General features: G+C 30.3%; 2 protein-coding genes across 3 annotated transcripts; both read right to left on the bottom strand.

Moving 5' to 3' along the window:
• Positions 1–2,614: 2,614 nt before the first annotated feature.
• Positions 2,615–15,091, bottom strand: LOC130444471 (activated Cdc42 kinase Ack). 2 transcript variants are annotated; one of them, XM_056779599.1, is made up of 15 exons: positions 14,747–15,091; positions 14,466–14,637; positions 14,113–14,328; positions 11,447–11,591; positions 10,910–11,132; positions 10,503–10,713; positions 10,044–10,401; positions 9,207–9,394; positions 8,619–8,864; positions 8,161–8,550; positions 7,826–8,095; positions 7,475–7,756; positions 6,849–7,273; positions 6,277–6,449; positions 2,615–5,467 (listed from the first exon to the last, which is right to left on the bottom strand). In XM_056779599.1, exons 2-15 carry the CDS (start codon positions 14,623–14,625, stop codon positions 5,374–5,376), a joined length of 3,381 nt encoding a protein of 1,126 aa, XP_056635577.1. In that variant the 5' UTR covers positions 14,626–14,637; positions 14,747–15,091; the 3' UTR covers positions 2,615–5,373. The 2 variants fall into 2 exon arrangements, with proteins under 2 accessions (XP_056635577.1, XP_056635585.1); XM_056779607.1 differs by having other exon boundaries at positions 6,849–7,132.
• A 3,308-nt stretch (positions 15,092–18,399) lies between these two features.
• LOC130444492 (arrestin domain-containing protein 17-like) lies at positions 18,400–25,478 on the bottom strand. The gene is made up of 9 exons (XM_056779641.1): positions 25,285–25,478; positions 25,101–25,231; positions 23,876–24,028; positions 23,079–23,299; positions 21,918–22,100; positions 21,669–21,857; positions 20,934–21,219; positions 20,699–20,767; positions 18,400–19,621 (listed from the first exon to the last, which is right to left on the bottom strand). Exons 2-9 carry the CDS (start codon positions 25,210–25,212, stop codon positions 19,590–19,592), a joined length of 1,245 nt encoding a protein of 414 aa, XP_056635619.1. The 5' UTR covers positions 25,213–25,231; positions 25,285–25,478; the 3' UTR covers positions 18,400–19,589.
• Between the last annotated feature and the right edge of the window lie 866 nt (positions 25,479–26,344).

Below are 26,344 nucleotides of genomic sequence, written 5' to 3'. Positions count from 1 at the left end.
CTTCATAAATCATTTTTCGTGATTGTGTTTTTGTACCTTCTGATCCTCTCCTGATCATATTTAGTGAGTAATGAACACACTGCTTACTACCACTACACTAACACTGATAGATAGATACTATCTGATGCGCGAAATATGTAATTGATAAAGGAGAAGTCCTTTTTCAAAAAATATATTTAATGAGTCAAACTACAAATTAACTCTGTTTGTTCGGTACAATTGCGTTACAGTTACAACTTAGACTGACTTTTATAACATAAAAACATTTTCGGTCTCTTCATTACTATTGTAGGTATCAGGTTCTTGAGAGACTTTTTTCAATTTAATTGTCCTAAAACTAATATACACAATAAATATTAATTAAAGCATATAAACTATAGTTCTTGTAACGATAGGGTTGTCAACGGTAGCTGTCTCTAAATTTGGCTGGTTAGGTTAGGTCTTCTTTTTTTGATTTATGTTTGTAATTTTATTTAAATTTGGAGTTTGAATTGATAGGAAGTGAACCAACCTTAAATTTACTAAAATCAGTTTAAATTTCTTTTATAAGATTGTCTGAACTCATATATTGTACTTACAAAATAAATAGTGCTACTTTGATCATGCTATACTATCATAGATGCTTCCTGTACTACAATGTAGTACAGGTCTTCAATAGACTGTCGATCGATTCCAAAAAGATTGATTTTCCATTGTACACGGGCATATTTTTTTTATAATTATTGTTTCGCTAAATCGTTAAAACGAATATCGGACATGATGTCATAATTCACGTATGTACAATCAAAGTAAACCGAGTTTACCTTTGATCTCTGAAGATGATAATGGTTGTCGAAACACTCTTCAGTTGAAGTTGTTGGTATAGTGGTGGTATGAATATCAATAGTTCCAGGAATATCAGCTGTGATATTGTAGGCAACTTTTCATTTCCCTGTATTGTTAATCCACAACTCTGAGCCATTCCATAATTATCAAATTAAACAACAGTTTAAAAAAATATTTATTTTGTTTTATCATAACTAATACAGATCTAGTTCAACATTGGATTGAACTGGTTCTAAAGTATACATGAAATTAAGATATTTTTTTATTACAATGGTAAATAAAAGTGAAAAAGAATTTTTAAAAGACAAAATAACATCAAGACTTTCAATTTTTTGTTTAACATAAAACATACCATGATTTATTGGTGAATATGTGGTAGAATAAGGCTTTATTTCCAACAAAGATAATTTTCAAGGAGTGATAGTTTACATGTATAAATCTATTAAATAAATCAAATCGTCAATACTTATACTTTGATTTAACAAAATAAGAAAAGTCATACATAAATTGTAATTTTTGAACTCTAGGACTACCTTTAAATTGCATACAGTTCAAAAAATATGAAACTATGTAATAACTAAAGGTCTTTTAAACAATACCGATGAATAACTGTCCCCCATAAACTAATGTCAGCATTATATCATTATATAATTCTAAACCTGTGTGAGTTTAAATCTCGGATACTCAAATAATTCTGTAATCCCTTCTATAACACGGTAGATTGGTTCCGCGTTGTAGGAGTATTCCCATATAAAGCGTTCTTACGACCCCTCGTATAATGTTACTTTAAAATCTGGCATTCTTTGTATGTGAACCAGCCATTCTATTCGTTTGGATCTCATTATTTTCTTTAGTAATGCTTCCCAACCAAATTTCATTATTTATTTGTGGTCTTCTTTTTTACCTCCTAGTATCCTTCTGAGTATTTTTCTTTCCCATATATCCCACATTTCTTCCTCTGCTTTATTAAGAATCTACGATTCGCCTCAGTAGCTCACTGTTGCTCTATTATTTTGTATAGATATAGCTTCGCCTTCCTGGAAATTATTTAGGATTTTATGTGCTCCCAACTGTTCATTCTCCCTCGTCATCCTCCCTTCCAGATTTTCTCCCTCGTCATCGTCGTCCTTGATATTCACCACAAGATATACATGACTTTGAACTTGTTCTAAGCTCATTGCCTTTCTTTCGTTCAATTCTATTGACAAACTTCCCATTGCTCTTTTCCTTTCTGGTGTTGTAATTATCATGACCTTCGACTTATCTTCGTTAACTTGAAAATTCACTGTCTGCCGTTTCTATGCAGGCTCTGAAAATTTCCTTCGTCAAATAATTTTATTTAATTAACAACACAATTTACACACTTGTAAAATTAATTATGAACTGTATAAATCATTATAAATTTCACAGTATGTACAAGAATATAATGTTGATCATTCCCGCGTTATATTGGAGGATTCCCTTGTTATAAGGAGGATTATTGTACTACATAGTTATTGTAAACAACAAGGTTTCCACAGTGCAACCAAACCGTTTGAATACTGCAGCTGTTAGTTGAAAGAAAGAATGTTTATAATGCTTACCTAAATATTGGTGTATATCTGATTAATCATTCATATTACTCATAGTGAATAATAGGAAATAAAATGAATAGTACTAAAACCGATGAGGTACTCGTTATACACGAATTATTGCATTTAAAAAAACTTTAAATTTCCTGTAATTGTAGTCTTGTGTTTTAAATACGATTCTGATGCTATTAAATCTAAACATATTAAAAATACATGTATAATGACTCGAGATTTTAATAAATAACATAAATGTATATTACACAAAAATAAACACAAATAAAATAACATTGAAATGAAAATTATTACAGATGTATTCATCTATTCAGTTTTAAAAATTATGTTCTTGGATGTCTTTTTGTATAGGTTATAGGTATATCAAGTGAAATAGAACTAAAATTACGACTGATAAAAATGTCTAGAACGAAAAATACTCACGCTTGATATAAAATTTCCATGTTTTTCATGGTTAAATTCAACATTTATCAATTAGATTAATCTATTTTATATTAATTAGAGATACCCAAACACGAATTTGTACTTTAATAAAAGATTTTGTAAATATTTTATTTAATAAAACGAGTATTGAATTGTTGCCTCAAATAATATAAACATTGAATCATATTAGTTAGAGAAGAGTTCAAAAGGAAATAAACGAATAGAAGGAACATAATAATTGTTTCTAAACGGAAGCGACATTTAAATACACCATAAATTACCTTAAACCTAAATCATAGATCAATAAAGAATTGAGAGAATTTTATTTTTGCTTCAAAATATAGAAAGTGGACTACGTAAGTAATTTATGGTAGTTCCAAAAGGGGGCCTTAATGTCATCATTTGAATGAAAATAAAAACAAAATGATCATCAGCCAATGATAGTAGTGATGGTTTGCGGTTAAAAGGTGGACATCCCAATGGAGTTTACATAAAATTTTCATAATTTGAAATATATTTCAATTTAATGACAATACAATCGAATATGAGTCGCTTCGTTTTATTTTACCTTGCCTATCCCCAAATTGGAACGGAATATTTGATCAGTAAATGACAACAAAGCTTCCATCTTAATTAATTTAATTTTTAATATTTCCAGAGAGTAACATAGAAATTGATTAATACTGATTAGAATATCATTCCACTTAATTTGTTGTTGATACATTTTGACAGGAAAACCAGTCGTTTAAAATATCATGAAGATGAGAAAATTGGCTGATACTTTTCTACAAGGTATTTTCTATTAAACTAAAATTTTAATATTAGTATAGGAGTTATGTTGATACTAACTATAGGTGGTTCCATTAACATCAAAACGCTTCTAATTAGATGATTATATGAGTCTTTTCAATGGCACCGACTAATATTCTATTAGAAATAACTACTCACCATAGTATTTGCATCGTCTGCATTATTAGTTCTTATTTGTTCTCATAATACATCATTTTATTCTAAATCTGCCCCAGCATTAATCTGTGCCAATTAAATTATTTTCTTAAAAAAACTAGAAATACAAAAAATTTTGTTTATGCTTAGAAAGTATTTACCTTTTATTTATAATGGTTAGAGTAAGTCGAGAGAATCAGTTCAAAAGGCTTGCCTGACAAGTATTTCTATAATTATCATTGTGATGGTGTCAGTGAAAAGACCTACAACAACTCCAAAATCCTATGAAATATTGATGATGGATTATGCAATTCAAAAATAATTATGCCATTATTGTTCAATGACTAACGGTAATGTCCTATATAGTGTGTATCAACTAAAATCCCATTTCGGTGACATATTCTAAATTTATTAGCAATAAAAGCTAAATATTCGATGGGTCATTTAATTAATAGAATGTGAACACGAAGTTTTTAGAAAAACTTTGTGAAGTAAATGACTCACCAGATATAACTAGATATTTCCTTTGGCACAAGTAATAATTAACGATTCTTAATTAATGAGTAAATAATGTAACGGTCTAATAATAACACAAATTCGGTTTCTGGCAAACTTTTTATGTAAATATATTTTAGATATGAGCAAAAGAGAGATTAGTATCACAGTTTTCATACCATCTATGGTAACTTACTCTTTTATACAGTAAATCCCAGTATTTTTTGATATTTTTAAAAAGCAAATTACACTTTCAATTGATACCATTCAGTCAATCAAGACTGTGAGAGAGAGATTTATAAAAAATTGTTGACCTTAAATCTCTCGGGACACAACTTCTAGTTTTGTTGAACCAAAAAGTTATTCATACAAGTAGATGGCGAAGTTTTGCTTGAAATTTCTTAGTTTATTGATATGTTGTTTACGTTTTCATCGAAGATAGATTTGAATCAACATAACAGAGAATGAAACATTACACTTTTAATTGTAGAATTTTTCGGAAATACAATCGCACCTCATTTGGGTGCAAGTATATCAGGAATATTAGACATGGAAGGTTACCATATGGAGACAACCTTAAATTATTTTTGGTACAACATCAAAGAAGATAATCTGTTGGCACTTGGCACTAGATAATTGATGGAAAGTAGGGCAAACTTCTCAAAACATTACTTATTAGTCCAAACAACTAGTTGAATATAGATTATCTAACTTGAAAGGAGATAAGGTGAGAAATTTAGAAAAAAGAAGTGACTAATTTTTTTAAAATCCTATGGATAAAATATAAAAGTCTCATAGAAATATTAGAGCTTATTGATGATATGGAAAAAAATTTAAAATTAAGAAATAAATATGTATACATTGTAAACAAAAAAAAATCATGATAGTACCAATGATCAAACTAATTTAGCTTGGGTTAATATTTGTAATTTCTTCTCAATAACTTGACTATAACAAATCAAACACTCATAAAAGATTTGTTATGATTATTTATGCTTACTATATAATACAATATTTTAAAATATATTGCCAAAACCGAATTTATGGCATGACTAGTGACATGTAAATTCCAAACTGCTTTTTTGCTGCAGTTTTATTTCAACTAGGAGTCGAGAATAGCTGAAGCTGCTAATTCAACATTCCAATTAGTGTGCTGTAGAGCTGTTTCACATCGAGAACTGTCTGCTAGTCCTAACCTATAAGATAAAATCAAATTAATTATGTTATTCAATGCTAATTGTTAATAGAGTTGGCACAACTGCAATGCAAACATTAATTAGTGTAATTTCGAAAATTTCACAATAATCAACGTTGCAAAATAAGAAAATAAAAAGTTAAAATTGAATAAAAGCGAACGTAAGGCTTACATAAAATGCGCTTGCCTCTACAACAGGAAATGTTACATTTATTACTTGTAGATATAATGTGTCACTTTTATTTAAAATACCTCCTCTAACTAGTCTAGCATCTCCATCTTTATAAACAATGAGCAGCTGTTAGGACAAACGTTTCATTGATATGTGAGCCACCACAATCCCAACCAATGCCTCCAGTTCCATAAGCAATTTGGATCAATTTGGAAATTCATGTTTTCCAGCCTTGGTAACCACCAACAATTAGTTTTTGTTTTTGGAACAGACATTCGAGAACCTTTGTAGTCACTGATAAAGTTGGATTTTATATTTTTTCGTACGCTTTATTTCGAACTTTAGTACCTCTACTATATATTTTTGTTGTGGTGGTAGTAGTTGTTGATTATGTGCTAGCAACACAACCAGCTATAATGTCCAACAACCAACCTTCGTAATCGCAAATATCTGTTGGATAAATTCTTTTCATAATATTTTCTCTAGCAGTATGACTGCTACACCTTCATATTGTCCTCTCATTTCGAGGTAAACACATAGAATCAAAACTATGATTATATATTTATACGATCTGATCGTTATCGAGGTCAAATAAAATATACAATATTGTAATTAATTTAGACACCAAAAATACATACTTAACCAATTTATTTATCTTTAACGTCTTTACTGCAAAAGCAACATCCCAACCACTGGCTTGTAACACTGACAGACACTCATCTATATCTACATCTGGTATACAATCCCGTACTTGACTTATTTTATTACTCCTATACTCTGGAGTCATCAGTCGTTCTGCATCAGCTGACAACTGTAAAATAGTAAGATTAGTAATGTTATTCTATAAAGAGTTTACTGTTTTTTTTTGGTTTTGTTGTAAAAAACAATACAGAGTGAGTCGGGAAGAGCGCACCAAACTCTAGGAGTGTATTATACACGTGAAAATAATGTAAAAACTCATATGTTTTTATTGATTTTCATTTGTTTTCAAGTTATAGCATATTAACAAATAAACAAATTATCACAAAAAATTTTCTTAATCATAGCGTTCTTTCAATAAATGTTCAAAAATACCTCCAATACTCCATAACTTGAAAACAAATGGAATTCGGGTAAGAACATATGAGTTTTTTTACATTATTTTCACGTGTATAATACACTCCTAGAATTTGGTGCGCTCCTCCCGACTCACCCTGTATATAAATATTACCTGTCCTTGCTGAATCTTCCTCTGGATCTGTTGCATACTCAGAGGTTGTAGAGCACCAGGTTTTGTTGGAGCTGGTCTATGAGGTTTCAGTATATCATCATTTTCAACATCATTGTACACATTCTCAGGTATTTCATGATACAAACTCTCTTGTGGCACTTCACTGTATTGTCTACCTATTTCACTATGCTGCCTACCAACTTCACTGTACTGTCTACTACAAATACTACTTGCTACAGTGCTATAACCATACCTCGATGATTGGCTGTTGTATTCATTGCTTGCTGAATATGGATCATTGATATTAGCCAGTGATTTATAACTATTTGTATTGTTGTAGAGAGTATTACTATTAGAAAGGAGTGATGGAGTAAAGTTGTTATAGATTGTCTGAACTGGTGGGTTATAGATATTCTGAACTGAACCTAAAACAATGTTCATAGAACATTTACAAAAATACTTTGTGATGTAATTTCCTCTGAATTTTTCGAATTTAAAACATAACAATTAGTGATACTTTAAAATCATAATTGAGCTGTATGAAATATTTTAATCATAACACAAGATAAATTGGTGTGGTTTCATTTGAACTAATCAATACCCTAACATTTATAAAAAACACACACCTGCTACATCAGGAGTTAAGTCATAATAACTATTTCCAGGAACAATGGAATTAGTCGAAGAATACACAGGATCATATCTTCGGATCGAACTGTATGGATCAAATTCTGCATTGACTGTGATATTTTCTTTTTTCTTTTGTGCATCTACGTTTTTATTATTCTGTTTTAAATTACCGTTACACGTGGATTCAAACCATATTTTATTTATAATGGAAGTTGTGTCGTTTTTCTGGAAGTTGTCGAGTGTTTTGGCATAGAAATCTCCCAAGTTAGAATACGTTTCTATAAAAAAAAAAAATAAAAATTGAAGATACCAACGGGTAATCTAAGAACTGAAACGTCTCTACTTACGGTTTTGTACTTTCGGAAAAGCGCCAGCAATTTCATTGCTCTTTTTTTCCATTCTATCTGGCACTGGTGGATCTAATACAGGAACTTCATTTTCTTTATCTAAAAGACATTTTTCTAATTCGGCTATAAATTTCTTTGGGTCGTCTTTTTGGTCCGGAGAAAGTTTTAGTAAAGAAATACCGTTTGCTAAATTATCTTCAGGCTTATTAATGAATGTACCCAAGTTTTTCTGAACAGTAGAAACTTGTTTTGATACAATTGGATCCCTTTCTAAAATAGATGTTTGTTTATTTCTAAATGTTGATACAGAAGAGTTCAGATATAAATATACTCACCAGTTTTGAAAAAATTCAAACTTCTATTAGATATATCTCCCTGAACATAACTTTTGTTATGATTACGATTTCTAATAGGACTAGACTCGAAGAGATTCTGAACTACTTTGCTATTAGAAGTTGAGCTTTGGCTAAAATTTTTACTTGGACTTGTCTCAAACAAATTTTGAGTTACTTTATTGATAAATGTACTTGTAGGCGTTGATGACACTGGGGAGAGAGCTTTTTGGACCGATTGAAACACCGTGGAAGTGTCAAAAGGGTCAGTTGTAGTATAGGTATTTGATTGAACAGAGGTAAAAGCAGATGTGTTATAGTAAGATGGCGGAGAGTTGTATGGAGGTGGATACAAATCTTGATTTTGAGTTTCCGTTGACCACACTTCGTTATCTATAAAATAATAAACATCAAGTGATTATTTTTTCAATATTTATATAATTTCGATTATTTAATCTCACCTTCTTGAGGTACGTCTATGGGTTCATCTAAGAGTGATACAGCTCTAGATTCCGGTCTACTATTAATTGTGTCTTTTACTCTTAATACAGGTCTGTCTTCTGGAGAAATATCAACAAGTACTCCTTCCCTGCTAGTGTCTATTTTTGGATCTGGTGGTCTTTGTGGTTTAAGCTTAAAACTATCCTGATTTGTTAATCTCTTATAATTAAATTGTTTTTCTGAAGGTTTACGTAGAGAGCCATTAACTGAAAAAGTTATTATATTTACTGCACAAAATAATTGATAAGGACTGTTATCTACCAAAACGTTATATTTTCATTTAGATAATCTTGAAGAGCTACCAATAACTTATACTTCTCAATGTAAATTACATGTTGCATCAAGTTGTTAATTGCATTTAGTTAGTGCCCTAATGGCGGTTGTTATAGCAAAATTCGCTGTAAAACTTTACTGATAATCTGTAGCATGGATAATTAGAAAATTGAGTATACACTTCCTGGCTAAGAACTAAACGATTCAATTTGGTATGGAAAATAAATGGTTATACTTTTTATTGAAAGTTATATACTTATAGTTTATATACTTACTACTTTTTGTTACTTTTTTCCGATCCGTTAGCTCCGGTAATGGTTTCGATTCCCTTTGTAAGCCCATTACATCTGGAGGATCCATGGGATTATTCAGATACATTTCATCAATGTAAGAAGGGCTACCCCAGGATTCACCAAAGGCTGAACCATGACCAGTATGGATGAAGGAATGTTGAAGTGGTTTGCTGAGAATTCATTTTATTATACATTATATTTGAAACAAACCAACATAAATGAAGTTTCTCTTGAAAATGCCATTTAATTTTCTACACATCATGAATTATCACTATAAATGACTTATTTGTGTTTAATGTTACTGAGAGATTGTAAATCCAAAAATGTAGTTGAATATTCGAGCAGAATGGTGCTAATATCAGGCAGGATATAATATAAATATAGCAATATACTCGTTATTTGACAATGTTGAGTCTTCTTAATAAAAGAAAATTTATCAAAGAAGGCCCCTTTCAAATGTTTATTACATCTAGAAGAGCATTTATGAAGACAAAATTTTTAGAAACATGAAAGATATATTGAGTTATTAGTGAATGGTGATTATGTTATTTCTTTACAATTTTCCAGTTCTATTGATTTTAAATGATTTTTTTTGTACAAACCATTTTTTATACTAAAAAATGAAGGTGGAACAAATTTGATTTGTAATGATTGAATTTCAAGTTTCAACAGTAATACACAATTTATCCAATAGATTCTAACTTATACACTCTTGAATCTGCTTCACCAGCTTTTGTTCATCTAGCACTGGATATATGTCTCTTTTAGATTATACTTTTAGTCCACATATTTCCCCATATAAGAGTATGTAGTAAATACCTGATATCACCAGATTGCTTGGGCCTCATAGGATCAACTAAACATCTCGGCACCAGTCCGATTTCGAAAGTTTGCTGATGCTGACCTTTCCACCAATAGAGTTCAGCACTTCCATCGATAATAGCAATTTCATCACCTTCTTCGACTTTTAGTTTTCCTGGTTCATCTTGCCTTCCAACGGCTTTCATCACTGGTGTCATATTTTTCCGGAAAAAGTCCTTAAGTGATGCGAAAGTAGGGCGGTCGTGAGGATTCTTTGACCAACATTTGAGTAGAGTTGAATAGATAGCAGGAGGACATGCGTCTGGCTGAGGTAGACGTTCGTTTTCTTTTTCTATCTTTCGAAGAATTTCGGAGCCTAACAAAAAGAAATAAAATAAAATGTTATTAATATTTCAGCAAGCACTAACACAAATAGATTTATATTTTTCAAATAAATTTTTGTGAATGTTTGTTTACCTATCAGACCCATCCAAGGATCTTCCCCGAAAGTAAACATTTCCCAAACTGTTACTCCAAACATCCATGTATCTGAAGCATGGCTAAATTGTCTAAATCTCAATGATTCCGGAGCACACCATGGAAATGGAACTTTTTTGTGCTCTGTCATTACATAACAATCTTCTTCTTGTGGAAGAGCGCGCATTAAACCAAAATCTCCTATTTTAATCTTAAAAATATCATCATGAAATATGGTGCAAACATTTCTATTAGGTATCAATTATTATTAATACAAATTATTAACATAACAAATTAGTTAGTATAAAACAGTTTTCCCCATCCTGATACATGTATTATAATTAAGAAATAAATGGATGTAATTTATATCCATTCAATTGAAACTTTTAAATATTATGTTGACTTACTTTATCTACAGTTGAAAGTAACACATTTCTGCAGGCCAAATCCCTGTGTAAAAATCGTTTACTTTCTAGATACGCCATACCATTAGCAACTTGAGTTGAATATTCACACAGCATAGGAAGAGGAGTATGTTGGCACTGCTTTCTAAGGAAATCCAGTAGAGATCCCAATGGAGCCAATTCAGTTACCATCATCATAGGCTGAGAAAGCACCACTCCATACAGCCTAAAAAATATATGTTCTAACGGAAGAGTCAGGATACATTTTAACACAAAATAATATGAATGATTCATTATTTTGTGGTACTCATTTTTACAGAATCAGATGAATGATGCATTCGAAATTTCATTTCATTCATTATACATATATCCAAATACAACAATATGAATACACACCTTCACACAAAATTTGTTGTTATTGCTGATATAAGTAATCTTGTTTAATTAATGTTTTTTGAAACTTCTTGATAATATTAATGGATATAAAAAAAACTAAAATATTTCATGAGTAAAGTTAACATAAAAGTCACACCTACGTACCTTATTAGATTTGCATGACTTAGTACATGCATTGCTTGAACTTCTTTTATAAAATCCTCAAATACCCCAGGCTGACTTAATGCATCAGCTTTTAAAATTTTCACAGCTACAGGTAGTGCTTTGCCTGTTGGGCTTATCCATTCACCTAAAATGGATACTTTGAAATTTTGAGATATTCAGATATACTACAAAAACGTTATCTATTTTACTATAATTGAAAATTGACATAATAACTGCCTCTTACCTTCCAAATCTACTCTGGAGGCATGGGATTAGAAAAATGGTGTTGGAAAATAATTTAACCTAATATCTTATAATCATTTATTTAAACATGAACTTCTCAACAATATCAGATTCAAGTTATTCACCCTATAAAGCGTCATACCTCCATTACTGTTCAGATTTGGAAGAGAAATATATAACAAAGTATCCTTATTTTTAAAAGTACTAGCAGCTCTAAAAATTTATGTATATAATTCTGATACGCATGTCATGCGAGTCATCAAATCCCTAAATAATATGGGAAAAAATTTTATTTTAAAAAAATTAGAAATTGTTACAATATGAAATGTTTTCGGAAGATAGGGGGATCCTATAGCTTGTTTTGCAAATAAAGTTTATACTTTTTTGTTAGTTGGCAACTAACAGATACTTTTAAGCTGTTGAGTGTTAGAATTTTTCTCTATTTTTTAATAGTGGTAATTTATTGATATATTTGTACCAAACTTGAACCTTTATGAAATTTTGATATCTGTGATTTGTGTTCTAGTTGGATTGATATTTATTATTGATTTGTTGTTTCTTGTGTGAAATCAAAAACTTTTTAATATGGAATTTTCTATGTCAAATTGTAGACTATTATAAGATTTATATTTTAATTTACCTTTCCAGAGAAAGTTATGAAAGTTACTTCAAACAATTTAACCTTGTTTTTCCATTTACAATGACAAATGTTTGAATATTTGTCATAAAATGAAGTTGTTCATGTATCATTACATTAGTATTCATCAATAGTAATCATTACAAATATTTATGTTCATAAGTGAAGAATTGTTTTTATGCAGTGATACATTAATTAACATATCAAACCTATCTACTTAGATAGTTCTAATTCTGAATAATAATTAATTTATGAATTATGTAGCATCTAATCTAATGTTGGGAATATCAATTCACAAGTTTTATTATACTTAGTCAAACAGTGTCATTTTTGTACAAAAAGTTATCAACACATACACTACCAGTCAAAAGGTTTTTCCCATCTTATAGTTTGCGTGATACACAACAAATAAAAACAATACAATCGATTTTAATATATATATTTTAAAGAACATATGTAGATAACAATGTAGTGATAATAAAGCTACAGTCTGTAATAGTTACATATTTAAATTTTTGAGTTATCAAAGTAACCCCCTTTTGCTTTTAATTTGGGTGCACATTGTTGACATGCTCTGTAAGAATTTCGACAATAATCTTCGTCTATTTGGTTCCATTAGTTTTTCAGGATATTCCAAAGATGCACTTAAATTGCCCCACAATTCAATTGAGTTGAGGTTGGGTGCCTGTGATGACCAAATCACTAATTTCAGTTTATTCTTCTCTCTTCTTTGCACAGCCTTGAAAAATGCTTGGGGTTGTTGTCATCCTGGAAGATAAATTATCTTTTGATCAGGCGCTGGCCAGAAAGTACTACATCTTCCTTAATTATTTTTCATTCCCTTCTTCCTTCAAAATCCCTTCAATTGTTAACAGGTCTCCAATCACCCTTCATTCAAAAACATCCCCAAATAATTACCAAGCCTCTGCAGTCTTTCACATCTGTTCCTCCTTTGACCTGTGTACAAACACTCTTCTTAGACCCAAAAATTTCAAACTTTGACTCATCACTCTATAAAACTCTCTCCCATTCTTCATCTATCCAATTTTAATGATCTTTGGACCACTGCAACCTCTTAATTTTATAACCTCTAAAAACGTTAGCTTCTTTCAATGTCCTTTTCACTGTAGAAAAGCCTAGACTATGAAGACTTGCAATTAATACACGAGTTTCAGCAGATAGTCCCCTGGTTTTACCCATTTTCAAACTTACGAGTCTGAATTTGGGAAAACAACAACAATTCATATACAAACTTCACAAAAAGATCTTTTGATCCAAAATGTATAAATCACTGTAAGTTCTTGCATCTCGGAGGGTTAACTAGGACTAAACTTCAACTATAAGCACTGAAGAAATAATTAACAGTTCAAAAATAATAAACAAACATACTTGCAAGTTTTAACTTGTTCCAGTCAGTAATAAAATATAAACATGGATTTTTATAAAATAAACAAATAAGGGACTCTATTATTTTTGGTTAGATATCATTTTGATTTTAGCCTGAAAATATAAAAGAGAAATTTGTTAAAAAGTATTATTTTGAAATATAATGAATGGATTATTGGGTGCGCAAAAGCTTTTGACCCATAGTGTACCTGGGAATAGATAAAAAAACATTTTTGCATTGTCCAGATATCAGTAATGATAAGCATCAATTTTAATGAGTGGTTTATTAACACAAAAAAAGTTTTAGAGTAATTTTGCAGTTATGAATAAAAAACAATATTTAGTAATAAAAAAATAATTTACATTATAAGATGACTGATTGAGCGAAACAATAATTTACCTCTTCTCACAACTCCAAAGCTACCATCTCCAAGTTTAACTGAGAGTGTAATATGACTTTCTTGTATTAGGCAAGAAGTAAAATCAGTAATTACCATTTCATCATGTTTCTTATTCGTATGATTTTTATTAGAGGCTGGAATAAATTTGTTTATCAAATTTCTCTTTTTTTGTTGAGTACGTTTCTTTTTTACAGCTTCTAATAATCTTCTAGCACCTAAAATCAATTATATTCAATTATCTGCTTAGTTAGTTATAAAACTACAATTGATTTTCAAGAAATAATGAGTAAAAATATAAACTTAGTTATTCTAATTCCATTTCATTATTATATTTTAATTCAAACTAGTTTACCTGGTTTGCTGAGACCAATATTTTCCAAGTCTTCAGGTGTAGCAAAATCAAAATGTTCCAACCTTGATATTTGTAAATCATCTCTTATTGGTACTAAAAACTGGCTCAATTGAACTTCAGATAAAATATTCCCTAACCAATCAAGTCCTTCTTCGGACATTTTCCACTGAATCTATTAAAATAATGAATAATTTTGTGATATAAACAAAGTACACATTACAATTTAACTTAATTACATCACATGGGAGTGAAAGTTATTTAAATTCTATATGAAATAATACCTCAATGTTCCAATAAGTGAGAAAACTTTGTTAAGTTTATGTTTTATAAAATATTCATTTTCGACAAAAGTCTAAGTGCTATTGCTCGAGAAACAGGATACCCATAGGAAATGCAGATGAATTCAATTGTTTTATTATTTTTCTTCAAGGTGAAGCAATAAAATCACTATTTGGATCTTTTGTGTGTAATAGGTTTTCCTCTTGAAATCAAAAGTAACTTTTCACGTAATGTCACACAAAATTCAAGCTATTAAAGTTTGAATAATAGTGAAAATTAAGTTTTATTTTTCAAGACAAACATAACAAAAATTACTGACATTGACAGTGGCAAAACTAAAAGGTGGAAGTGGCAATTTTTAAAGCCGTGATTTTGTAACTGGTCGTATAATTGATGAACCACATTCTAGGTCACATTCAGAAATTTCATTTCACAAAATTTATTTTATCTTTTCAAGATAGAAAAATATATCTTGGACGTTATATAGAAAACTATTTCAATAACTGGAAGTTAAGTATAACGTATTTGGTCAAAAGTTTATAATAATGAAAAGCTGTAGATATAAAAATTTCAGTAATAAGGAGTTGAAACTTCTATAAATGTATGCAAGATCAATTTTAGTACCGTAGCATCAATTTTTGTAAAAAATAAAGCTTTTATTATTCATAAATTTTATGGAAAAGTACCCCTCAAACGTAGTCAACCAGCATTACATCGCAAAAGTTTCGAGGATGATGTCACAAGATTACAACATGCCACATTGTATATTTTTTCTCAAGTGTAAAAATCTCTGTATCCGACTACTGTTGTTTTCATTACGTAATCTAACTTTTGATTTATTTTTTATCTAAACCATTAGGTAAATAATAACAGAATATTGATCTACAAAGATGGAAACAATGTTGAAATCTAAAAGATTTTAAACAAGCGAAGTTATTTCTGAGAAATTATAAATAAATCTATATAATAAATGGGTTAAGTACAAATATTCTCAGAATATTAACAGGTGTCATTACCGAACTTTGTCAATTGAGGATGATACATACTATTCACATACTTTCAAATGTGTTATTCTAGGGGTGAAATAACTGAAATAAAAAAACTACTAGCCTGTTTTATAAACCAATTCCACATTCTTAATTTCTTGAAGAAGACAGGAGAAGCTACTATAGTTATAGGAGTACAACTAAGAATAATACATCTTTTGATATGCAGTATTTATACTAATGTACATGCATAAAATACAAGACTTGACTTTCTGATAATATTTTTGAAAATAAAACTCAACCTATTCTGGTACATTATAACTCAAATGTTAATGAAGATAAACAAGTAAATAAAAGATTGTGAAATTAGAAGTAAAACATTAATTAGATAGTGTAATAATATAAATATCTATCATGTATATATAAATGAATGACATGCTGTATCTAAGACAAATTATATAACATAAACAAATAAGAACATTGTTGTATAAAACAGATGAACAATGAAAAAGTCATTTAAATAAATCAATATACACAAAAATCTCCAAGGATGGTTAGGATTCAAAGTTAAGTAGTCGGCCTGATATTGAAGGTTTGGAAAATCAATTTGTTAATAATTTACCATTCTATCACCTAATTACTACTGTGTCCAATAAAGGGATAGCACCATCTAATTCTTGCTCATTGATGAAGATCAAATAAAAGATCGAAGCTTTAACATTTTAAGAAACTCTTGGACAGTTTTATTTTGTGTCTTCAACCTGTAACACCAATCGAAATTGTTTTGAATTTTTTAATTTTGTACTTTCTTCAATTTTTCTTACTTACTTTAAACTACTAGCTTCCCGATTATTAATACTTTGAATATTGCACTTCATTTTAAAACTCGTTATAATGAATTATTGACAGTTCTACAGCATGTGTTTTGGTATCCTAGCGTTTTCATGCACCTAATTTTCAAAAAGAATCCAGAGGAGGGGAGCAGGGGCGTTCCCAGAGGTTACAGGTCTTTGCCGAGGGCCCCGAATTGTTCCAGTCCTGAGCTATTCTTGTAATAAGTCATTTTTTTAAGCGTAATCCAAGAAGCGGATTCCACCAGGAGAGCTGATGGATATATGAGACTCTACCATCTTCTGTTATCTCCGTCCAACCAGGTTCTATTGTAATATTACTTCTGGTTGGTGGGTCTGTCCGTGTATGATGTTCCATTTGTTACGTTTCTATGAGAGCGTCATAACAGGCAGCCGTCTACATCTTTTGCCATACTAGTTGCCAACATTCTACCTTGTGAAGCATCACCTGGACGATATTATCAGGATTTATGCTACCGACAGTCTCCTCTCTCAAACCTTTTCGGTGGATACACACGAAGAACGTTTGTTCGGCATTATCTCGTTGTCGTTTCCACAATACGTACACTCAGGTGTTTGTACTTTATTTTGTGGAGATACCGTCGGAAGTAGCCGTCTAACGTCAAAAGCTGGGTAATGTAGAAGTTCACCTCTCCTTTCGATCTTTTATTAATCATCACGTCCATTCAGCTGATTTTTCTTCTGTCCATCGTTGTTGACACATTATAATAAGTCATTATATTTTCTGTTCCGTTTTGACTGAATTATACTACCACCATATTAAATTCTGCCGTATAATTTTATAGTGAGTTTGGTATTTGGATTAATGGATAGCTATTTGTTATGTTGTACAATTTACTCAATTTTGTGGTCTATTATTGTTTAAATACAATAATTAAAGCTGAATGATTCATTCTAATATACAAATTCCTCAATCGAACCTACACCAATGGCAGTGGCCATTGTTATCTCTTCTTCTGACCCGTTGCACTATCGTAACTACAATTGCAGTTCTCATTAGACACTTCTCTTCTTCAGTATTAACTACCCACCCCAATCACCTACTTGCCTCGTTTACTCATCTAATCGTCTGCCCACATAAAATGTAGGCCATATGCTTGAAAACATTCATTTCGAACAAAAGGTCTTCTTTTCAAGTGTTTTAACTAAAAAAAATATAAAACTTCAAGTCTGTATTGGTCATAGTACACCTAAATGAAATATACCATATTATATATAATATCATTTATTCATAAAAAACGTTCAAATATCATACTTTAGAATAATAAGCTAGTCACAACAAAAATTTGCAACATCATATAAATTTAGGTGTAAACACATACAAAAATACATTAACAATTTATGTAATTGGTATATAAAAGTTTTAAAAATAATGTTTCCACACTGTTTGTACATCTAACGGCCGGTTTCATAATCCCACCCTAATTGACACTTTACCTAAATGTAACTTTAGATTAAAGGGTACTTTAACTTAGTTTTTAAAGTAAGTAATTCACATTGTTTATCACCAATCGTGTCATTCGCCATCCGCTCCGTTCAGAATTCCTCGAGAGAATATTTTGTCTAATATCGTAAGGGCGGAGTTTGTATTATTATGAACAAGTTCGCAAAATGGTTCCCTAGGCCGGCCCTGTCCAGTTACTATGAAATTTTAAGAATTCGGCGAATTTGCGCGGCGTGTTTAACGTTTTTGATAGATGGCGGAACTATTTTGATGTTTATATGTATATATATATATATATATATATATATATATATATATATATATATATATATATATATATATATATATTTCTATTTTTTTTATTTTGAGTAGCAGGCGGTTTATTTACAGTATTTCTTCTAAATAATTTCTAGTCTAATTATTTATTTATTTCGTCTCTTTTTGTTCTAGAGCTTTGTAAAATTTTATTAAGGTATATAAATGATTGTGCATACGCAGTTAGTTAATTTTAAATAAATAGTATGTGAATAAATTAAGAACGTAACATACCGTGTTTATCAATTCCCCCATGAATAAAGAGTGTAAATAAATACGAAAAATGTTCCAGTATGAACGTGTCTGAACGGATAATATGATTTAGCAGATCAGTTGCACTCAGTTATGAAACATGTAATTAAACAATTATGGCTACAAATGGATTCCGAAAAATTAATATATTTAGTGCGTGAGCAGGAAATTTTATATAATCTGAATCATGTCTGTATCATAATACTAATGATAAGGAAAAAAATAGGAGGGCAATTGCAGACAAATTGAAACAAGATGGTAAGTAACAATTTATTCACTTTTGAATTTATTAGAAATTCATTAATTTGACAGGATATTACATATAGCCATTCAAGTCTACCCGGAGACAATTGAAAAAATGTTTTAAAGCAGTTCCCTACATTGAATGTTCCTAATGATTTATTACCGTCATGTCTAGACAGATGGATATGGGGCATGTAAAAAACGAATCACACTTCGCAATTCATACTTGGCGGGAGCATCGATAATGGCGGACTTATTTACGTGGCTGTAGCACAACGCCGACTGACGCCTAAATGTCAACAATGGCGGAGTGTGTAGTGGGAGAGATTCGCAGTCGCCTACAGCCCATGCCCGCGTAGCGTCTGCACAGAGCGATCGGAGATCGAAAAAATAAACGGCCCTCGTATTATGAAACCGGCCGTTGTAGTGCAAATTTACTTATTTCATAAACCTGTCCACGTTAATAATTTATTAAACCAGCCAGAAAGATTTCAAATTGCCCACATTAACTACATTGGTTCACAAACCTTATTGGGTTATTTTCTTCTTGGTGGCTAGTTAGATTTTTTTAAAATTTAATTCTAATCATTATAAAAATATATTTTTAGAACAGCATATAAATTTGAAATTTTTATATTAACTAGTATAATAACTAATAGCAGCACTTTCATTTCAGCGTTTCAGAGTTCCTACATACAGCAAGCATGATGATCCAAAGAGTTGTAATTGATGTTTATTTTGAAATATTGTCATAAGAAGGAGGAACTGAAAGTACAAAAAATATATTTAGTGAAATGGTATCAGGTCTTTATCAAAATATTTACCATATTTGTAATAGATTATGAGGATTTTTTCATGAATAATAAAATAAATTCCAAAGATTTAATAGCAATTCAAAGAAAAACACTTTAATCAAACATCCTCAGTTTGTCTTGAAGACATTTTTTTAAGAATATATAACCAACTTCCGATTAATGTATTGACTTGAAATTTACTCAATTCCAATTATCAAATAAGAGAAATTGAATAACATGCTGTGTTCCGATATAATAATTTCCTACTTAAAATTTGCACGAATGTAACCCAGATAGAAATATAATATCTTATGTTGGGAGCCATTAGGATCGTTATAGGTTTAAGAAATCTCTATTTGAAACCACTTTTTTTCCAAACTCAAAATGGAAAACAATAAAAATTTGCTCTGATACCTTTCAATTCTGTTTATACAAAAGGATTGGGAGAAATATTTAACAGAGCGGGTTTTAAATTGGTTTCTAAAAACAACAATACATTGAAACAATGGTTGGGCAATCCTAAGGATAAAATACAAAATTTGGAATAGAGTGGTGATTGTGACGGGAAGTATATTGGGCAGACTAAGAGATCCATTATTGTCAGATTTAAAAAGCACATGGCTGAAAACTAAGTACTCCTATCTTTATAATAAGGTCACCCGTTGCCACTGGTCCTTAAGTTCCTCCACATCTTAATACTACAGTTCAGACAGGTCACAACCACATTCCTGAACTTTCTTCTGATACCGCTCACGGTTAATTTTCTCACTATATCCTCTCAAAAAAGCCATACTTCATCAAACAATAATCACTAGCAATGTCCTCTCTCATCGAAACGCATCAATCATGACAACATGGCCGACACCTTTTTGTCATGATTGATCAATAGATGGGGCTCGCTGCCTCGTGCACCCCAAGGATACTAAACAGTAAACATTTTATTATTTTCTGGACAAATACCCAAATAATCACTCTTAATGAATACCAATAATAATTATAAGATCAATATATAATTATCTAAAATATTCATTCAAGATATTTCACTTACATTGTTCTCCCATAGGTGGTGCTGGTGCTGAAGGATATATACCTGCTTCTTGAGCTTTTGAGGAATATCCTAAAAAATGTTGATATGAATTTAAATTTATTACCTAAATGAATAAAACCATTTTTTGTTATTTTCGTAATTTGCTAAGATTGAATTTGATTGTAAATGACAATTTGTGATATCTCACCTAAGATTATTATTAAACTTTGCAAAAATTTGACATAAAGTCTTTTACCTGGTCCAGAGATCATTGGAGGATATCCTTGTGGAGGATATACACCAGGTGGTTGAGGAAAAGGTTGAGTTGGAACTGGTGAATATGCTCCTTGTGGAGGATATTGAGGAAATCCTGCACCAGGTGGTGGATATGTTCCCGGATATAATGGGATACCAGCAGAATTACTATTAGGACCTTCACCATAGCCATTTATAGGAGCTTGCTGACCTATTTCTATGTGTCCCAATTCAGGGTACATATCAATTACTAGAGCAGAATGAACTCCTGGTAGATGTGCGATAACCTGAAGAATGATGAGTTGTTTTCTGATTTTATTATATAGTTTAGACACAATTCATTTATTTTCAAAATAAATTACACATTTTCATTAATCAAAATTTAAGAAATAAAGCTCATAGATAAGGTAAAACCTCGCAATTTTTTGTCCTGCATCGATTTGAACAAAAATTTGGGATCAAGCTCGTTTCACCCTCCAGGTCATTTCTTATATTGTGCCGTTCTACGCCTTTTGTTTTCTAAGTATGTTAACTATTTTGCAAGTTTATTATATTTTTAAAGTCGAAGGACAGTTACTAGTCTTTAACATACGTTAAAATCGTTCATACTATATTGAATAATGAATAAAAATAATGACTGACCACCAATAGATGACCTTTAAAAAATATTTCAAACGCTATAACAAGCCATTGATTTTTTTGACTAAATTTTCACGATTTTCACATAAACCCTTACCCTGTAGGTGTAATTGACTTTAAATAGTTTGCAGTCAGTAAAGTTTGGCACAACAAAATTATTCGGCAATTGGACAGCCAATGTAAATGTATGTTCTCCATGCGCTCCAACACCAACTTCATGTAAATTTATTGGAGTATTTTCAATTGATTTGTCTTCGACAGATGTTGTAGATTTACATTCAATTTTCTAAAAAAATAAATAAATCGTAACAAGGCGATACTCCCTTAACAACAATATAGATATTACCTGTATCAATTTTAGTTCTAGAGATTCGATATTTGTGTTAGACATGTTACTGATTCTGACCGGAATATTCACAACTTCTCCAGGTATCAGTGTTCTTTTGGGAAGTGTTACATCCATAGTAATTGGTCCTTGAGCACAACAAAGGCAACATACTGTTTTATCATCCGAATATGAAGTAGATTGCTATAAATAAATTGACAATTTTGAAATTAACATTATTATATATAACTATTTTTTGTTCTTTAACTATAATATGAGTAACAGAATCATTAAAGTTCATTATCTATTTTTTCAATGAAAAAATACATGACACATGGCTGATGAAAGAAAACTTACTATGAACATGAAGGATTGTTTGACTGATTTTTGCTGGGTGGGTGATAGTACAGTACCATTTTAGATCAAGTAAATATATATTTTTGCTTTTTACCTTTTTAATTCTGATCTGTGCACAGTAATTAAGTTTCCTCTGCAGAATTGTGGCGTTACAATCAGTTATTTTAAATGATAACTAATACATCACTCAGTAAGTCGTGTGACTGGCACACAGATGGCGCTGCCACTGTCAAATCCATATGACATTTATGAAGTAACAACTTTCAAAAGACTATGTGTGAATTTTCATCAGATTTCGATTACTCAGAAAAAAGTGACAGCCATTTAAGTGAAACTACTATGGATTCAAAACAATTTCGTGAGTTAATTTATCATTATCATAACGTTTTGGACTTCCAATTGAGGTGGTTATTCCAGAAAACATTAATTACAATTATCCATGAAATTTGACTTTTATCGAAGTGGGTGCAGCGTTTACTCACAGACAATCAAAAACAACAACATGTTGATGATTCAGAGCAGTGTTTACACGTAATAAATCAGATTTTTTGCGTCGATATATGACAATGGATGAAATATGCATCACTTTACTCTGTAATCAAAACAACCATCATCAGAGTGGACTGCAGCCTGTGAACCATGTCCGAGGCGTCCAAAGGCACAACAGTCGACTGGGAAGGTTATGGCTTCAGTATTTTGGGACGCACATGGAATATTGTTCAACGACTATCTCCAAAAGGGAGAGACAATCAGTAGTCATATGATATTGTTCAATATTAAAAACATTTTCTATAAAATTCTCATATACAACACAAAATAACTTACCAAAAGTTGTGGATTATGTAGATGGTTCAAATCTATCAATGAATCAACAATAAAAATAAACTGATCTTCATAATCAACTGCCATTGGTCTATCAACTATGGCTATTATTTTATATGTGATGGAACCAAATTCACAATTGAAAGAGGAAGGTATGTTTGTTGGTAACATAACACTGAAAGGATACATGTGTTGACCAGGAGGTAAAGTTGCTGTAGCAGAACCTGTAAAGATTAGTAGTTTGTTTGAAAATCATAAAGTTTTCACACTCACAAGCAAGTGATTTGTTTTTGATGCAATACTCAGACGGAGTCCAGATTGTTTAGATCACAGTAAATATTGTACCTTATAGAATATTCATAAATTTGAAAAACGATAAGTACCTGAAGATTTTTGAATTAATTTTTGACTACAAAGTAAATGCTGTTAAAACGTACACATATGTGAAATAAGATTTTTCTAGAAGAAAATAGTGTTTCCAATAAAAATGCCAAGTTTCCGTGATCATTTCTTTTAACCCCTTTTTACTTTAAATAAATTCAGTTAACAATGATGGTCAGCTGGTGAATCTGTACCAATTTTATTTTGAATGTATTAAACCTATATTTGTGAAAAACACAAAAAACATGCAAGATGAAGTTAGGGAAAATTCAGTTTCATATAACTTTTCTTTGTTACAAGTATTGGCTATAGCAAACATTGAGATTTAGAAAATAATTCGTTAAAACCAATGCTAGAATATTTTAGTTATATCAATTTTTGGTAATAACCACTATATTTTCAAAAGGTATAATACTTACTTCCTCCAAATAAAATAATTTCAGTAGAAACTACATTGTTATCAGAATATATATTAACATCTCTTGTTTTGGATTCATTGCTTCCAGGTTCAGTGTAGCTTTCTGTAGTTCTCCACTCTGTGTGTTCATTGCATATGAGACGAATTTTGATATCTGCAAATCACATAAAAATACAAAATTCCTTATTAGTGATCACATTTTACTTCACAAAATAATAAAGGAAGTAATTTGATCATACCAGAACATCAAACTTTTTACCAAATCAAAAAAAAAATTGAAATTTTGAACGGGTTTCAATAAATTTATTAACATTTCAAAAGATTTGAAATTTTCTTCTGAAAGTCGTTGTTTACACAGAGTAATATTTTAAATCATTTTAGCAAATTTTTCCGATACTTATTTATTATTTAAACCAAGGCAAATTTAAATTGAGTCCATTGAATTTAGAAAATATGTCACAACAATAAATAAACTACTTCAATTAACTACTCGAAATCCTAGAATCTATCCTTAAATGGAAAAATAACATCTTATTAGAAGTTCGATGTTCATTAAGAAATAGTAAAGCTTTATCTTTTAGCACAAACAGACATTTTAGGATGTTTCCTTTTAAAAGTCATCATGAATTTCAATACAAAAAGAGGTGTTTATGATCATTCCCTATTTTCTTTTTTGAATACTTCAATTATAAATCTGCTATTTAACAGATGTATTTGAAAAAGTTTCGAACAACATTGAATTTAGAAAAAAATGTTACGGACTTTACAATTTTTGCCAAGAGTCAGGTAAATGTTTCTATAATCAAGTGTCAGGTCGTACCACACCTTGGGAAACACTTCACTAGAGCATTAATTAAGACTTCAGTTATAAATATCACCAAATTCTTGACTTTGAAAGTTCAAATCCTACCCAGAATGCTATATTTCTGTCCCATATTATGGGATAATACTTCAAATTTGGGTCTGGATTGTATCAATGAAATTGTTAATATTTCAAAGAACTTGTATTATGAATCAAGCAAGTTATACAAATATTTCAGAATCTTAAACCAAATAAAAGTGCTAAGAGTAATTATATAATGTATACATAGAATTATGTAGATGTTAGTTATTTCAATTTACAAATTTGCTTATTCCAATACTTTCACTGTAAAGGAATTTACGTTATTGTTAAGAACGTAAATGATTCCATTAAATTCTCATGTAATATATTTATAAATGCTTACTTCTGAATTTTGTATCACTATTGAAGTTTAATATTACTTTTCCCTCGATTTGGCTTCCAGGATAATACTTTCCTGTGTGATAATTATCTAACCATACCTTACAGTGAACCATTTTCACTCAGAATTATGGGCTAAAATACAAAAGTAAGAAACGTTGATTAGTTTTATTAAATAACACACCCACCTTTTCCAAAACAAGTTAAATGACCTTGATAATTAAATAAGTACACTTCATTAACTAATAGTTAATATAAGTATAAAAAATTTGTGTATGTGCAGACAATGAAATAGCTTAATAGTTTTGCAATTTGCTTCCACAGTTTCTTTGTATTTATTTGAAGTAGACCAGTAATTATACACATAACCTATAGTAGAATCGATTCCGGCATATTGATATTCTTTCGAGAATCAGGATTCGAAATATAATGTGAAAGAATTTTTCGAATATCTCAGAGACGTTTTATTATGTTTACAGAATAAAATTTTGATTGATAATTTTCTCATAGTGTATTAATGAATTGGTATAAAAAGCTAGCAATTATAAAAATATAAGTAATGTATTTAAAAATGTGCGTAGGTTATCTTTGTATAACAAAAATATCTACTTAAAATACTGATTATTTATGTATTTCTCGGTCTATAATATCAATAGAGATATTTATAGAAATTTATTACACAATAATTTTGTTTTCTTCGAAACACCGTGAGCCCTTCTCTGTAAATTAGTTATCGGGAGGAAAGCGCTTTTCTATTTTTACCCCGATACAATCCTCACTATTCTTAATTAAGAGTTTTGCCGAGTAGTTAAGCTCGACATTGGTTTTGTTTCCTTATTTCTAACAAATTCAAATTTATGTTGCGGGAAGGATCATGTTTCTTTCCACTGCTTTCTTAACTAAAATAAATTAAATGTCTTGCAACGTGGATGAAGTTTAAAGAAAACTCATGCTACATCGTGTAATCTAAACTTGTTTTAAACAAACTGATATATTTTTCGTATACAATGTAAATAAAAAAATACCAATAATTTTATCTATCGCTAAATGTTGATACAACATTTTTATTTTTTGTTTTATTCTGTACATACTTAGATTAATATCAACCTTCTCGTCTACAGTATTTTTTGTGTCATTCTATACATTTTTATCTCTGGTCCGATATTTCCTTTTAACATCTTCATTTCATATTCTTCCTTAATCCCGCTTAGTATTTAAAAACTTTTTTCTAAATCTTATATTGTTATT

Source organism: Diorhabda sublineata, chromosome 1 (assembly GCF_026230105.1).
Source record: "Diorhabda sublineata isolate icDioSubl1.1 chromosome 1, icDioSubl1.1, whole genome shotgun sequence".
Taxonomy (NCBI): Eukaryota; Metazoa; Arthropoda; class Insecta; order Coleoptera; family Chrysomelidae; genus Diorhabda; species Diorhabda sublineata.
The sequence above is the reverse complement of the archived record's forward strand: the minus strand, read 5'-3'. Positions and strand labels throughout refer to the sequence as shown.

Excerpts from the sequence above, each read along its gene's own strand:
- LOC130444471 (XM_056779599.1), bottom strand. The coding sequence starts at position 14,625 with ATGTCCGAAGAAGGACTTGATTGGTTAGGGAATATTTTATCTGAAGTT. Across the intron at positions 8,096-8,160 it reads TTTGAATTTTTTCAAAACTG|AAAGGGATCCAATTGTATCA; the intron begins GTGAGTATATTT and ends CATCTATTTTAG. Across the intron at positions 5,468-6,276 it reads AAGATAAATAAATTGGTTAA|GTTAGGACTAGCAGACAGTT; the intron begins GTATGTATTTTT and ends TTTATCTTATAG.
- LOC130444492 (XM_056779641.1), bottom strand. The coding sequence starts at position 25,212 with ATGGTTCACTGTAAGGTATGGTTAGATAATTATCACACAGGAAAGTAT. Across the intron at positions 24,029-25,100 it reads TAGTGATACAAAATTCAGAA|ATATCAAAATTCGTCTCATA; the intron begins GTAAGCATTTAT and ends TGTGATTTGCAG. Across the intron at positions 23,300-23,875 it reads AATTATTTTATTTGGAGGAA|GTTCTGCTACAGCAACTTTA; the intron begins GTAAGTATTATA and ends TAATCTTTACAG.